General features: G+C 31.8%; 1 protein-coding gene across 2 annotated transcripts; it reads right to left on the reverse strand.

Moving 5' to 3' along the window:
• Positions 1-9585: 9585 nt before the first annotated feature.
• LOC129302018 (uncharacterized) lies at positions 9586-10900 on the reverse strand. 2 transcript variants are annotated; one of them, XM_054940684.1, is made up of 3 exons: positions 10364-10900; positions 10219-10284; positions 9586-10135 (listed from the first exon to the last, which is right to left on the reverse strand). In XM_054940684.1, exons 1-3 carry the CDS (start codon positions 10526-10528, stop codon positions 10046-10048), a joined length of 321 nt encoding a protein of 106 aa, XP_054796659.1. In that variant the 5' UTR covers positions 10529-10900; the 3' UTR covers positions 9586-10045. The 2 variants fall into 2 exon arrangements, with proteins under 2 accessions (XP_054796659.1, XP_054796658.1); XM_054940683.1 differs by having other exon boundaries at positions 9834-10135; positions 10219-10290; positions 10364-10895.
• Between the last annotated feature and the right edge of the window lie 792 nt (positions 10901-11692).

Genomic DNA, 11692 nt, shown 5'->3' on the forward strand with positions numbered 1-11692 from the left:
ATTTATATTTAAGGACTAAACTTATTTTAAGGAATAAATTGAAATTAAGTTTTATTTGATCAATTTATATCCACTATAAAAAAGCTGTTTAAAATATATTCAACCGTTAGTTTCCCTGACTTTCCCATATATACAAAAGTGATATGGTCCAAAAAGATTAGAAGTCCTCATTGCAGAGAACAAAAGAGATATGATCTAAATACATCACGACATTTTTTTTATAGGAAAAATGAAGACTTTTTTATTAAACATGAGAACAACTACTTGGGAAGAAAATGAATAATCAAAGAGTCACCAAATCTAAAATTGAAGAGTATTTGTTTGGTAGTCCGAATACTATCTGTTTGGTAGTAATGCTATCAACACTGAAGGTCATGTTGTGGTAGATCGTCATCGTCGTCACTACAGGAGAGGCAAAGGAGCACTAGTGATAGAAGGGCAAGGACGATGGAGGCCAAAAGGCTTCCATGCTTAGAATTCCATGGAAGTCTAGAGATTTTCATATGTATTTACCTAAGCATATTTCATTTTGCTCAATCTAATTTAGAGGGGGGGAAAAGGCCTTAAATTGAGAGCTCATTATTAATCCCTCATTTCTAAGAATTTTGAAATTATGATCGTTACTTGATTAATGTGTTCTTGGTAAGTTTTGTCTTGCTCAATAGGCTAGTTGTAACATCCTATTTTTTATTACGGAATTAAGTTGTGGAATTATTGAAGAAAGTTTACATTGAGGCATTGATAATTTGAGGTTTTATTTAGTGAATAAATTGTGTTTGAGGATAATTAAGGTTAATCAATGATTTAGGTACTTAATTATAGACTAAAATGGGCCCTATAGACATATACAGGGGTTAAATAGGTTATAGGATAGGTTTTAGGAGCCAGTGGGGCCCAACTTGTTGGGCTTTATTTAGCTTTAGCACAACGTTTATATGTCATGTGCTACAATGCAGGGTGCATCTGCAGTAACATCTTAATCTTTAAATAATAAATAAATTATGCAATTTGGATTTTATTAGAAATTTATATTGTTTTGAGATTTAAAATAAGAAATAAATTTTTATTTGAAGTTATTTAGGGTTAATCACATGTTTAGGCATTTAACCTTCATCCTCAGTATCTCTTGCAACACAAGAGATGTTATACTTCTTTAAGAAACTTAAAGGTATCAAGCAAGACTTTTTTTTTGAGTGATAGATATATATCATGTATCTCCAATTACCGTTTTAAAGGATTTTAATTCTAATGCAGCAGCTAATGCATAAGACATTTTCCAAAGATTCATAAAGAGAGGTGATACGTATTTCATTATTTTAAGCAATATGTTATATTCTTGCAATCCCATATTTGTCATAAAAACTAATAAATTTAATCACTTAAGAAAAGAAAAACAAGCTATATCAATAATGTTTATCTAAATGAGGGGATTTTATGTGAATTTAAGTTGTGCTAGCATTGGCTTATTTATCAAGTGTCATGTTGATTGATTTTCCTCTTCGTATACATCCTTGCCAACTGTTCTATACTTTAATATATTAACTACACATTAATTATTAACAATCAATAATAATCACCAATAATTACTGGCCTTTTATAATCTTTGTTTCCACAAAGTATATGTAATTCATTACTAGAAAATTTCCATGTGCATCACATGGGGAGGAATCTAGCTATGTATAAAAATGTATTTGGATTAAAAATTAAGTATTTGAAAGCATGATATATTATGTTTTGAACTTATGTGTATGGAAAATTGTTTTAAATTGCATAACTAATAGTGTATAGTTGGAAGTTTGTGTATTGGATCAAATTACTATGTGATATGCTCCCATTAGGCCCAACGAGTGACACATGTAGCTTGGATTAGCCTACATTCGGCCAGGTGAACTACAGTACTGAGTGTAAGGTTTTCCTTACCAATTTCCAATTAACTCTAAGGATCGAGATAAATAAGAGATTAACCTAAAATTATTACTAAGTTGGTAAGTTTTATAAATTAGGGATCCTAAGTTTTAAAAATTTAACACATCTCAATATATCATTCCAATTCAAAAATTAGAGTTAAAGATATATCAAAAAGCACGAGAATCTAAAAAGGATCAAAACATTTGCAAAATAATTGAAATAGCAAAATAGTATAAAAGGGTATAGGTACTGGCCGTGGCACATTTGCCTTTTTGCTTGCACCACGGTGCATTGCACATTTTTTAAATTAGGGCGAACTTCCAATGAGCCCATTTCTTTGTCCAATATCCGATTGAAGTAATGTAAGTGTTCACAAAAAACTTTCTTTTAACTTTAGTTAATAGCATTGGTCTTATAATCAAATTGTTTCTCAATTAAAAATTGGATACCTTTTTCTCAACTCACTCTTTTTCACATTTCAAACACAACTTAGGTGTCCAAATCTCATTCTAAGTATTAAAAGCCTAAATTAGATCATACTCAATAGACTATAATAGACCTGTAAATACACCATATTATACAATTAACACATCTAATACATTTTCAATGCTCAACCCTTTAATCACAAAAACAAAAAGGGGAGCCTCAAATTCACAATTATCTAAATCATTTTACAGCATCCACATTTTTACTCACTTCTTAGTCGCACTAGTATTTTGACCCTTTTTTAGATTTCACAATTTATACATAAATACAACCTATTGCCCAAAATACACAGCTTAACATTAACTAATACTTAATGCAAGTAAGCGTGCATGAAAAACTCCTAGTTGGCAATATCCTCATTGATTATACAGATATATTACTCAAAATAAAAGAGGCCTGTAGTTTTGAGATCAAAATCCTAAGTCTTAGTCTGTTTTCCTCGGTCTTATCCCAATAAGCTAACTCCTATAATATTAAAGAAAAATGGGTGAGTACAACCACTTAGTAATTAAGGTATTTCTAATTTATACTAATGCATGTCAATCAATTTCAATGTAAGAGGTAATCAATCATTTCATTCATGTCATCCACATTTAAATTCCACTTCCATGAGTTAGAATATCATTTTCTCAATTTTACAATACTCATTCTCACAAACAGCAATATAGATTTCACAATTGAGATATTAAACTCATGTTATTCCATGTTCTCAAAATAAGGGATATAGTATGGACAACTATATGCCCTTCATCATAATATGCATGATCACACCTCTCTTATATCCTCCTTATGCGTTCGACACGAAATTGTAGGCTACATGCTGGAATCGTCTATATGATGAGACTAACCTAGCCATCCAAGTATGAAAAGCTACTCAGTTAAAGTTACTTAACTCACTTGTGGGTCAACGTTTTCCCAATCTCACATAGTGGGGTGTTGTTCTCCTTAAATTAGTTTCCTCATCAAACAAGTAGAAATTAGAATAAATTTAAGTCCCTTATCACATAATGGGATAGTCCCTTATCAAATAAGTGGGATGATAAGTATAAGCAAATCATCGAGCTTTAATGGTAGCCTTACTACATGGATTTTTATTTTTCTATTCCTCGTCCTAGGTGAACTCCCACCTTTCATGATCATGAGTGCATAAAGATGAAATTTCTTATAACATGCAAGTAGTCATTATACAAGCATACTTAATATTCTCATCATACTCATATTATACATGTTCATCACACAAACACAAAATAACATGTCATTGAACTCCACAATACATTACATCATTAAACTCCATTTACAAATATTTGTGGAACTCCACATTTCACATAATTGTTGAACTCCTCATTACATATGTCACATCACATCATTCAACTCTACTTATAAACAGTCATAGAACTCCACATAAACCATATCATTGAACTCCACTATCACTATGTCATGGAACTTTACACGAATCATGTCATTGAACTCCACAAAAATCATAATATTTGATGTTCACATATTTTATGCCATACTTGCATTTCAAATAAATTTTACACACTTCAATTATAAAATTTAAATCAATAAATCAATTAACACACAAAAGAACAAATGAGATTTTCTCCCAATTACCTCAAACCTTTAAGAGGTCAAATATTTATCTCTCAAATACACATCTTCAAAGCTAACCAAAGCTTGAATGGTGTTAAGTTGTAATTACTCTACATTGATTCACATCAACAATTTGTCAATAACCTCCTTAAGATAATTTCTAACATCTAGTTCAACACTTCAATACTCTTAAAATTCAATTTTCTCATAAACAAAGATACCCATAGAGTTTTTTAGCTTCATTTAACTCAAAGTGTTACTAATGAACCATTAAACTACCATTATTGGCCATCAAACACCCCCAACTACTCTTATTTATGACAATTTCAGGTATTGATGATCCCTCAACTATCAAAACTCACAATGCCATAAATATATTGACCAAAAATTATTTTTTCTAACAAATCCTAACTTTCATATTCAAGAAAAATGGAATAGGAAGAGAAATAAATACTTAAAATACTTACTTTTAGTGTTTAGAAGCTTTAAAACACTCTTAAGGCTTTTAAATCCTAAGCCCTAGTAGAGCTCCTCCTGCTTTTTTGCTTACTCTTTTGTTTTCTTTTTGTTTTTCACGTCTGTTACAGATCTATTTCTGTATAATTATGGCCATGCACCATAGCGCATGTACCACGTGCTGTGACATGTTGTACAGAGAAGCCTTCCTTAATTTCTAGTGGCTCGTGCACTATGACATGTGGCACAGAGTCATTTACCTTTATTTTTCTCACTTTTTGACATTTGGGTGGCCTAATTTCACTTCGAATTCAACCCTAGGGATAAAATCACAACCAAAATATATGTTAGCTCTTTGTAACCACACACCATATTAATTTACTTAATTTACCTCATTTACTTAGCTAATTTGAGGGCTAAATTTTCTCGGATGTTATACTGAGCATGGTGTATAGTGGTGATAAAGTAATGTCATGCATAATTGTGTTTGTAACTTAAATTATTATGTGTTTAAAAATGTTTTTACTTGCCCACTTAACAATCCACATGATTAATTGCATTTCATGCATTATGGCAATTTAGACTTGGTTGCTAGGATATTTGTGTCTCATTCCTTGTGATTAACTATTTTTCAAAGAAGAACTCAGTCGAAGAAGCACTTAAGGCATAATATTGGTGTATGGAACACTACTTAGTTGTAGGGGCTCATTCTTATTTAAATGTATACATTTGTGAACTTAAGGGCATTTATACTGTAAATTGATCGCATGATTCCTCTTTTTGGCTAAAATTTATCTATGCTAGCCATGAGATTGGTTTTTGACTCTTATGGCATCATTGAAGATGTTTTAGAACATGGTGATGATTATATGATGATTTATGATCAAAAGTTGTTATTATTTATTATTAACTATGTTGGGTGACTATAATAAAACTATGAAAACTCGTTTGTGCTTGAGTAAATGCATGTGTAGAAATGTTATTTTGTGTGTGTGAATGATGTGGTTAAGTGTCCTAGATGATGGTTATTAGCTTTGGTTGTGGTTTAGAAGTGTAGAGAAAATTTAACATTGTATTTTTAAAGCCATTGGAGATTTTGGTGGATAAAATCTTTGTACAGTAGATTTCGTGTACCAAACCAAAGCAATTAACTAGTTTACTCAAAAAAATTCATGTGGACACTTAAACAATCTAATTTAGATGTATGTACATAAAGTTATGTGCATAGTTCAGTTTGAAAATATGATTTGTGACAAGTAACCACTATGTAATGCTTTGCGACGCATGTCATTTACGCCATGATGCACTACCCACTCTTAGGCATAATGCCTCCATTACATCCATTACGATGCAAACAACATGTGCCATGGTAAACAACCTTGATTTTTCAGAATTGCCACTATATTTTTAATAATTTTCAAATAGGTTCTTCTGACTCTTTTACCTTTTTTTAACTTGTTTTTAGATAAGTTTTCCCTTGAGTACCATGCTTCACTAAAATAAGAGTTTAGAAATATTAATTGAGTTTTAATACTTACCTTTATGGGATCCCATTCTTGGCATTAAATGTTTAAATAAGTTTCCTCTTTAAATTACCATGGTAGGTCTATTTTGAGATGTGAAACTCTTTTATTTTTCATGGTAAACTCTTTTCTACTATGATGATGTTTTGAAATGTTAACTTTTATTCTTTCTATTATGATAAGTCTTTTATGTACCATAGTAGTGTTTTAAAAGTATGCTTTATCTCTAATTACTATGATAGATACTTTTCTATTATAGTAAGGGTCTAAATAAGTTATGTTTTGGTATTAAAAATGTATTTAAATGGAATTAATCTAGTGTGTAGGTAAGGGATGTTTCACTATTTCAGGTACACAAGCAAGTGGCATTTGACCTCTTCAAAACTCTGATGTGTTGATCATCCTTTCCTTAAGGATATATCCGACGTGTACGAGCTCATAAGTGCTCATTGTGACTACAATCTACTTCATGCTCTCCGGGACGCCAATACTTGTTCTGATTTCTTAATAAAACGAGCTCATGACTGGTCAAATGCTTTAAGCTATTAGCTGACTCTCCAAATGGATGTACTCTCTCATTTTGTTTGACCAAAGTGGGGGTTTGTCCCACTTGTCCTAGATCGTGTGTCTGCTTTCTTGTATTCTAGCTAATCGCTAGCCTCATCAATAAGAGGGGGAAAAACTCTGATGTTCTTCTTGGATGGCCAATTTTGGCCAATAAGATCAAAACTAGAAAAAAAGAGAAAAAAAAAAAATCATTGCAAGCTTTGCATCAAATGGAACATGGAGATTTTATAAGAATTTTCGTGGAAAAAAGGTAAAATAGAAGTAATCCCTTACTCAGACACCCCAATAATTCTTGCCTTAGATCCGTTGTGATGTGGATTTGAACTTTTATCTCATATTATGGCCTTCAACTAGAGTTACTCATCACCATCAGCAATTATTGACTATCCTTCAATCTATCACCTTATATCCTAGCGCAAAGCGTGGTTAATGAAAACTTATTTAATGAAACTGCTAAATGCAATCCAAGCAAAGAGGGGTCTTAAGTGACACAATAAGCAAAAAGAATTTAAATTACTTTTAATATGTTCAAAATTTATTTATGATTTTTTGCATATAGTTTAATAATCAAAGCTTGACTGTTTTATGTTTAGATATTTTAGATATATCTTGAATTTTCATTAATTAGTTATTGAATCCATAATATATTAGTCCTTTATGGTCTTGTGTGAACTGTAATAAGTAAATTATACAAGTGAGCCAATTGAGCAAAACCTACAACCTTTTACTCATAAGTTATTTTTCCTATCTTTTAATTGATTGGTTTAAGAGAATTTAAGAGACTTAAAATAAATAAATAATCAATTAATCCTACATACAAAAGAATATAACCCCACTCCTCACATGGTTCAATGTAATATATATCATCGTCTACCATACTCTCTCGTGTATATATATATATATATATATATCTCTCTTTCAATGCTAAGAGGATCTAGCCGGTTGTAAATCTACCCATTCTCCAAGTAATCAAAATCATTAATCAAGTCTTTCTCTTCTCTAGAGCAAGAGGTAGGGTTGTGCAAAAGTACGGCAATCATGTCCAACCCAGTCCAACTTGAGCAACACCCATGTAGTCTTATGAAAAATTGATCAAAAGGATTAAAAGAATAAATAAAACCAAACTTCATCTTTGGAGTTAGATTGAACAGGAAACCAAGCTTTCAAACCACCTAATCTAATTCAATCCTATAAAATTATTTAAATATAATTACTTTTATTTTTACTTTTTAATAAAGTTGAATGTGAAGCTTAAGACTTGATTGTTAAATACAGTTCAGTCCCTGATTTCCTATCTCTCTTTTCTTCATTCACTCTATATATGTGTATACATGTGTATATAATTTATTTTTTTACAAATATAGCAAGTGTGATTAACGCTAGAGGAAATGATTGCATGAGAATTAGTTGAATTTTGTTGTTAACACGTTGTAATGTAATTTTTGTGTTAAAGTTTATTGAATGTTGTTATGAATTGTAGCTGAAATATTTTCGTGGTGATATTGAAAATTGTTATAGATTTATTGTGATTAACTTTTAATGTTTTGTGATAAATTTTATATAATTATAAATATTTTTATTATTTTAATTGAATTTATCAAATTAAAATGAAATGTTACATTTCATAGAGGAAAAGGACAAAAAAAAAAGAGAGAGAGAGATGCTAAGCTATTAGGACTAAACTCTCAATTCTATAAACTAAATTTAGTACTATTTAACTTCTAGTTAAACACAAATAGGAACATAAATAGGACAGACTATGAATTACCTAACTCATTTTTTTTTATGAAAAAAGCCACACTTTGGATTAAACTAAAGCCCTCTCCTGTTCATTCTTTGTGCAAAACTAGCAAGAGATATGCCGTTTAAATTCTGCTCTAATCATTTTATTTAACCGTCAACATATTTTCATCATTTTACTGGCAATCAAGAGCTTGCGATCCCTATGGAGATGACATAACATTCTCGCAACTGGTACGAGATGTCCGTCCAACTAACGTCTTAGCCGTGTCTGGTTCATCTTCTCTACTACTCATTGTGATAAGATTTAGACTGTCCAAATTTTAATTTGAATGGTCCAAATTTAAAATATTATTATATATTTTTATTTTATATTTATTAAAATAAAATTTATAAAATAATTTTAACAAATTTTTTTATTTCCAATCTAGTCTGGATTTAATTTAAAAAGTATAATTTAATATTAAAATTTTTATAATTGTTATATATTAACTATCTAGATAAATTATGTACAGTCCATATTTAATTTGGGATTGATCTAAACTATACATAATACATCTAGATAATCAATACATTGCAATTAAAAAAAATTAATATTAAATCAAACCCTCCAAACTAAATCTAAACCATATTAAAAATAAAAAATATTAAAATAATTTTAATAATTTTTTATTTTTAATAAATATAAAATAAAATAATTTCAGATCTCTTCACACTAATGAGCACCGTGATGCACCTAAAACAGGTCCAGCCGTGTCATAGGGCAACATGAATGCCACGCATTTTATAAACTGCCGATCGGAGGGATTGCAATAGATACTGTTTGTTCTGTCAAGCCATGGTCAAAAACAACGCAGGGGTTAGGAATACGAATATCATGAATAAATGATGTGTGCCAGCGTAAAATTCAGAACTGTGGAATCATTACCGAATGGCAGATCATAACAATTATATATTGCAATCAGTATTTCCAAGAAATAAAATGATACTGTATTTAGTTCCTCCTATTATGCTCCCTAATTGTAGAGCTTGTCTCTCAAGAATGAATATGAGGCAGAGAAACTTACCCAGGCTACTACGTAACTGACCAACTCAGACACAACCTAATTTACCGAGCCATTAATATAAATGCTGCGCATGGCATTAACAAAACAAAGAATTTATTCAGTAGAGTTTCAAATAAAAGAACCAAGGTAGAGCAGCGGAAACTGGCCTATGACCAGACACCCCCTTTTTATACCTTTCGTTCGGGAGCAGGAGACATCCTGGCTCCCATCCTGCCCTCACAAGGGCAGGTGAGAAATAAAAAAAGAAATTAAAACAAAATCAATAAATCAACAAAGTTCCTGCCCGAAAAAGCAGCTAACAACATAATAAGATACATCATATCTCCAAGTGTTAAATTTGCTGTCATGTGGCTCACACCGTTCAAGATATTTTGAGGATCCGCAGATGGATTGTGGAAGCCAGAAGGGCAAAATATTTTCGCTTAAAAAAGGATTCAGTTTTCACACAACCACACAACTTACAGGTATATTATTTGAAGGATACGAGACACAGGCATACCACAAACCTCAACGTACTCAATTCTTTATTGCATTGTATAAAAGTATGTCGATTGCGTATTCCGGAAAAGTTAGAGAACTATAGGGATCAACAAGTCTTGTAAATTCGGGAATACTGGAGCTGTGAGTAGCCAGACAACAGAGGAACACAGCAAACGTACCACAAGTACTGGCAGTTTATGCCGAAGACGAAGAGTTCGTCCCTTTGGCTTATTTGCTACTAACTTCGTCCTTGCCCTTGTCCCCATATTTGCTACCAACTTCGTCCTTGCCTTTGTTCCCATATATCAACCCTGTTTCCTGTCAAAGAAACGTCTGTGAATTAAAATGGGAGGACAACATTGAAGAGCAGGATGGAAAGTTAAAGAAAGCGATAGGGCAACCTGAGGGTCAGGGATGGGTTTTCGTTTCTCAACATAGCGATGAGGATCCGAAGCAGCAAGAGCAGCCTTGTCCTAAGAAGGATGGATAGTGAATCCGGGGAAAAGTGGAAAGGACGATGAATGAGTGGGGAAGAGAAAGATAAACCTGTTGTTGGCGGTGCAGGTCTCGAGAGGGTTTGACCCAAAGGAAGTAAGCCAGGGTTCCGGCCACAAGCCAAGAAGCGAGGTTCGTTCCTCCTCGAACACTGCCCATGGAATTGCTTACGAAGGACCTCACAGTACCCAAAGTTCTTCTCCAACCACCGCCCATCGCGCTTCTGATTTTGATTCCTGATTCTCAAACTGCTTCCCTGGCTGGCATCACATCTGTACTCCTCCTATCTCTGCTTCCTGCTTACGCAAAGTCGTCAATTGCTCCCCGCTACCGCCTGCCCTAATATCGACCCAAAACAAACTCGGTATTATCTCCCTTCTCCTCGGCCTCGCGGATTATATCTTTTTCAAATTAACCCTTTGAACAGTCAAAATTATTACGGTTGAGTTCAATGAGCGAAAACATTCTAAAATCGTCTAAACGAAAAGGCTCGAGGATGAAATTATAGAAATTGCCAGAAGGAAGGACATCGGGAAAGAGGGAAGTGACAATGCAAGACCTAACGAGAAAGGTCCAAAAAAATGAGTGACGAAAAAACTGGCGATTGGTTTCAGTGCTCATAACGAGCGCCACCTGATGAGTAATCTGAAAAATTTGGACGGACCAAATTTTTTAATTTTTATTTTGTATTTATTAAAATATAAAATATAAAATATTAATAAATTTATCTTCCCATTAATCTAAATAATATAAATTTAATTTAAATGATTTAATTTAATATTAATTTTAAAAAAATAATAAATTAATTATTTAAATATTCTCAGATCCAATCTATTCAAAATATATTTTAATAATCAATTTATAAATTTAAAAAAAATTAATATTAAATTAAATTATTTAAATCAAATCTTGATACTAAAATAAATTTATTAAAGCTTTGTAATTTTTTATAATAAAAATAAAAACAATAAAAACAATAAACTTAGACCGTCTAAATCTTTTATTTGGATGATTCAGATGCTCATAAGGTCATGAGCACGATAGTGACCAAAACCGGACTCGAAAAACTGAAACTCTTCGCTGGCAAAAAAAGGAAAAAAAGGGTGCAGAATGATAATACAGGCCACGCGCTATCATAGCCAGCTTGACCGGATCCTGTGCTTTTTCGGCCACAACGTTGTGCGGACATGATATAAAATAATTTAAAAAATAATATAGATAATAAAATTAAAAAAATTTCAATTCAAGTAATAATATCAAACATGTCAAAAAAATATAAAAAATGTCTTATGGTAATATGTAATCGGAATGCATTCAATATAATTATATCAATTGAAAATATCTTAAATTCTGGATCAGAAGGTGGGAGTATTTTTTTAT

This window comes from Prosopis cineraria, unplaced genomic scaffold (genome assembly GCF_029017545.1).
Source record: "Prosopis cineraria cultivar Desert tree isolate PC_DT_omini unplaced genomic scaffold, ASM2901754v1 PC2, whole genome shotgun sequence".
Lineage (NCBI taxonomy): Eukaryota > Viridiplantae > Streptophyta > Magnoliopsida > Fabales > Fabaceae > Prosopis > Prosopis cineraria.

Bases quoted from the DNA above. Each gene is read 5' to 3' on its own strand.
- LOC129302018 (XM_054940683.1), bottom strand. From the start codon at position 10,528: ATGGGCGGTGGTTGGAGAAGAACTTTGGGTACTGTGAGGTCCTTCGTA. The intron at 10,291-10,363 runs GTTTATCTTTCT...CATCCTTCTTAG, and splicing joins ACCTGCACCGCCAACAACAG to GACAAGGCTGCTCTTGCTGC. The intron at 10,136-10,218 runs GTTGCCCTATCG...TTTCTTTGACAG, and splicing joins AACCCATCCCTGACCCTCAG to GAAACAGGGTTGATATATGG.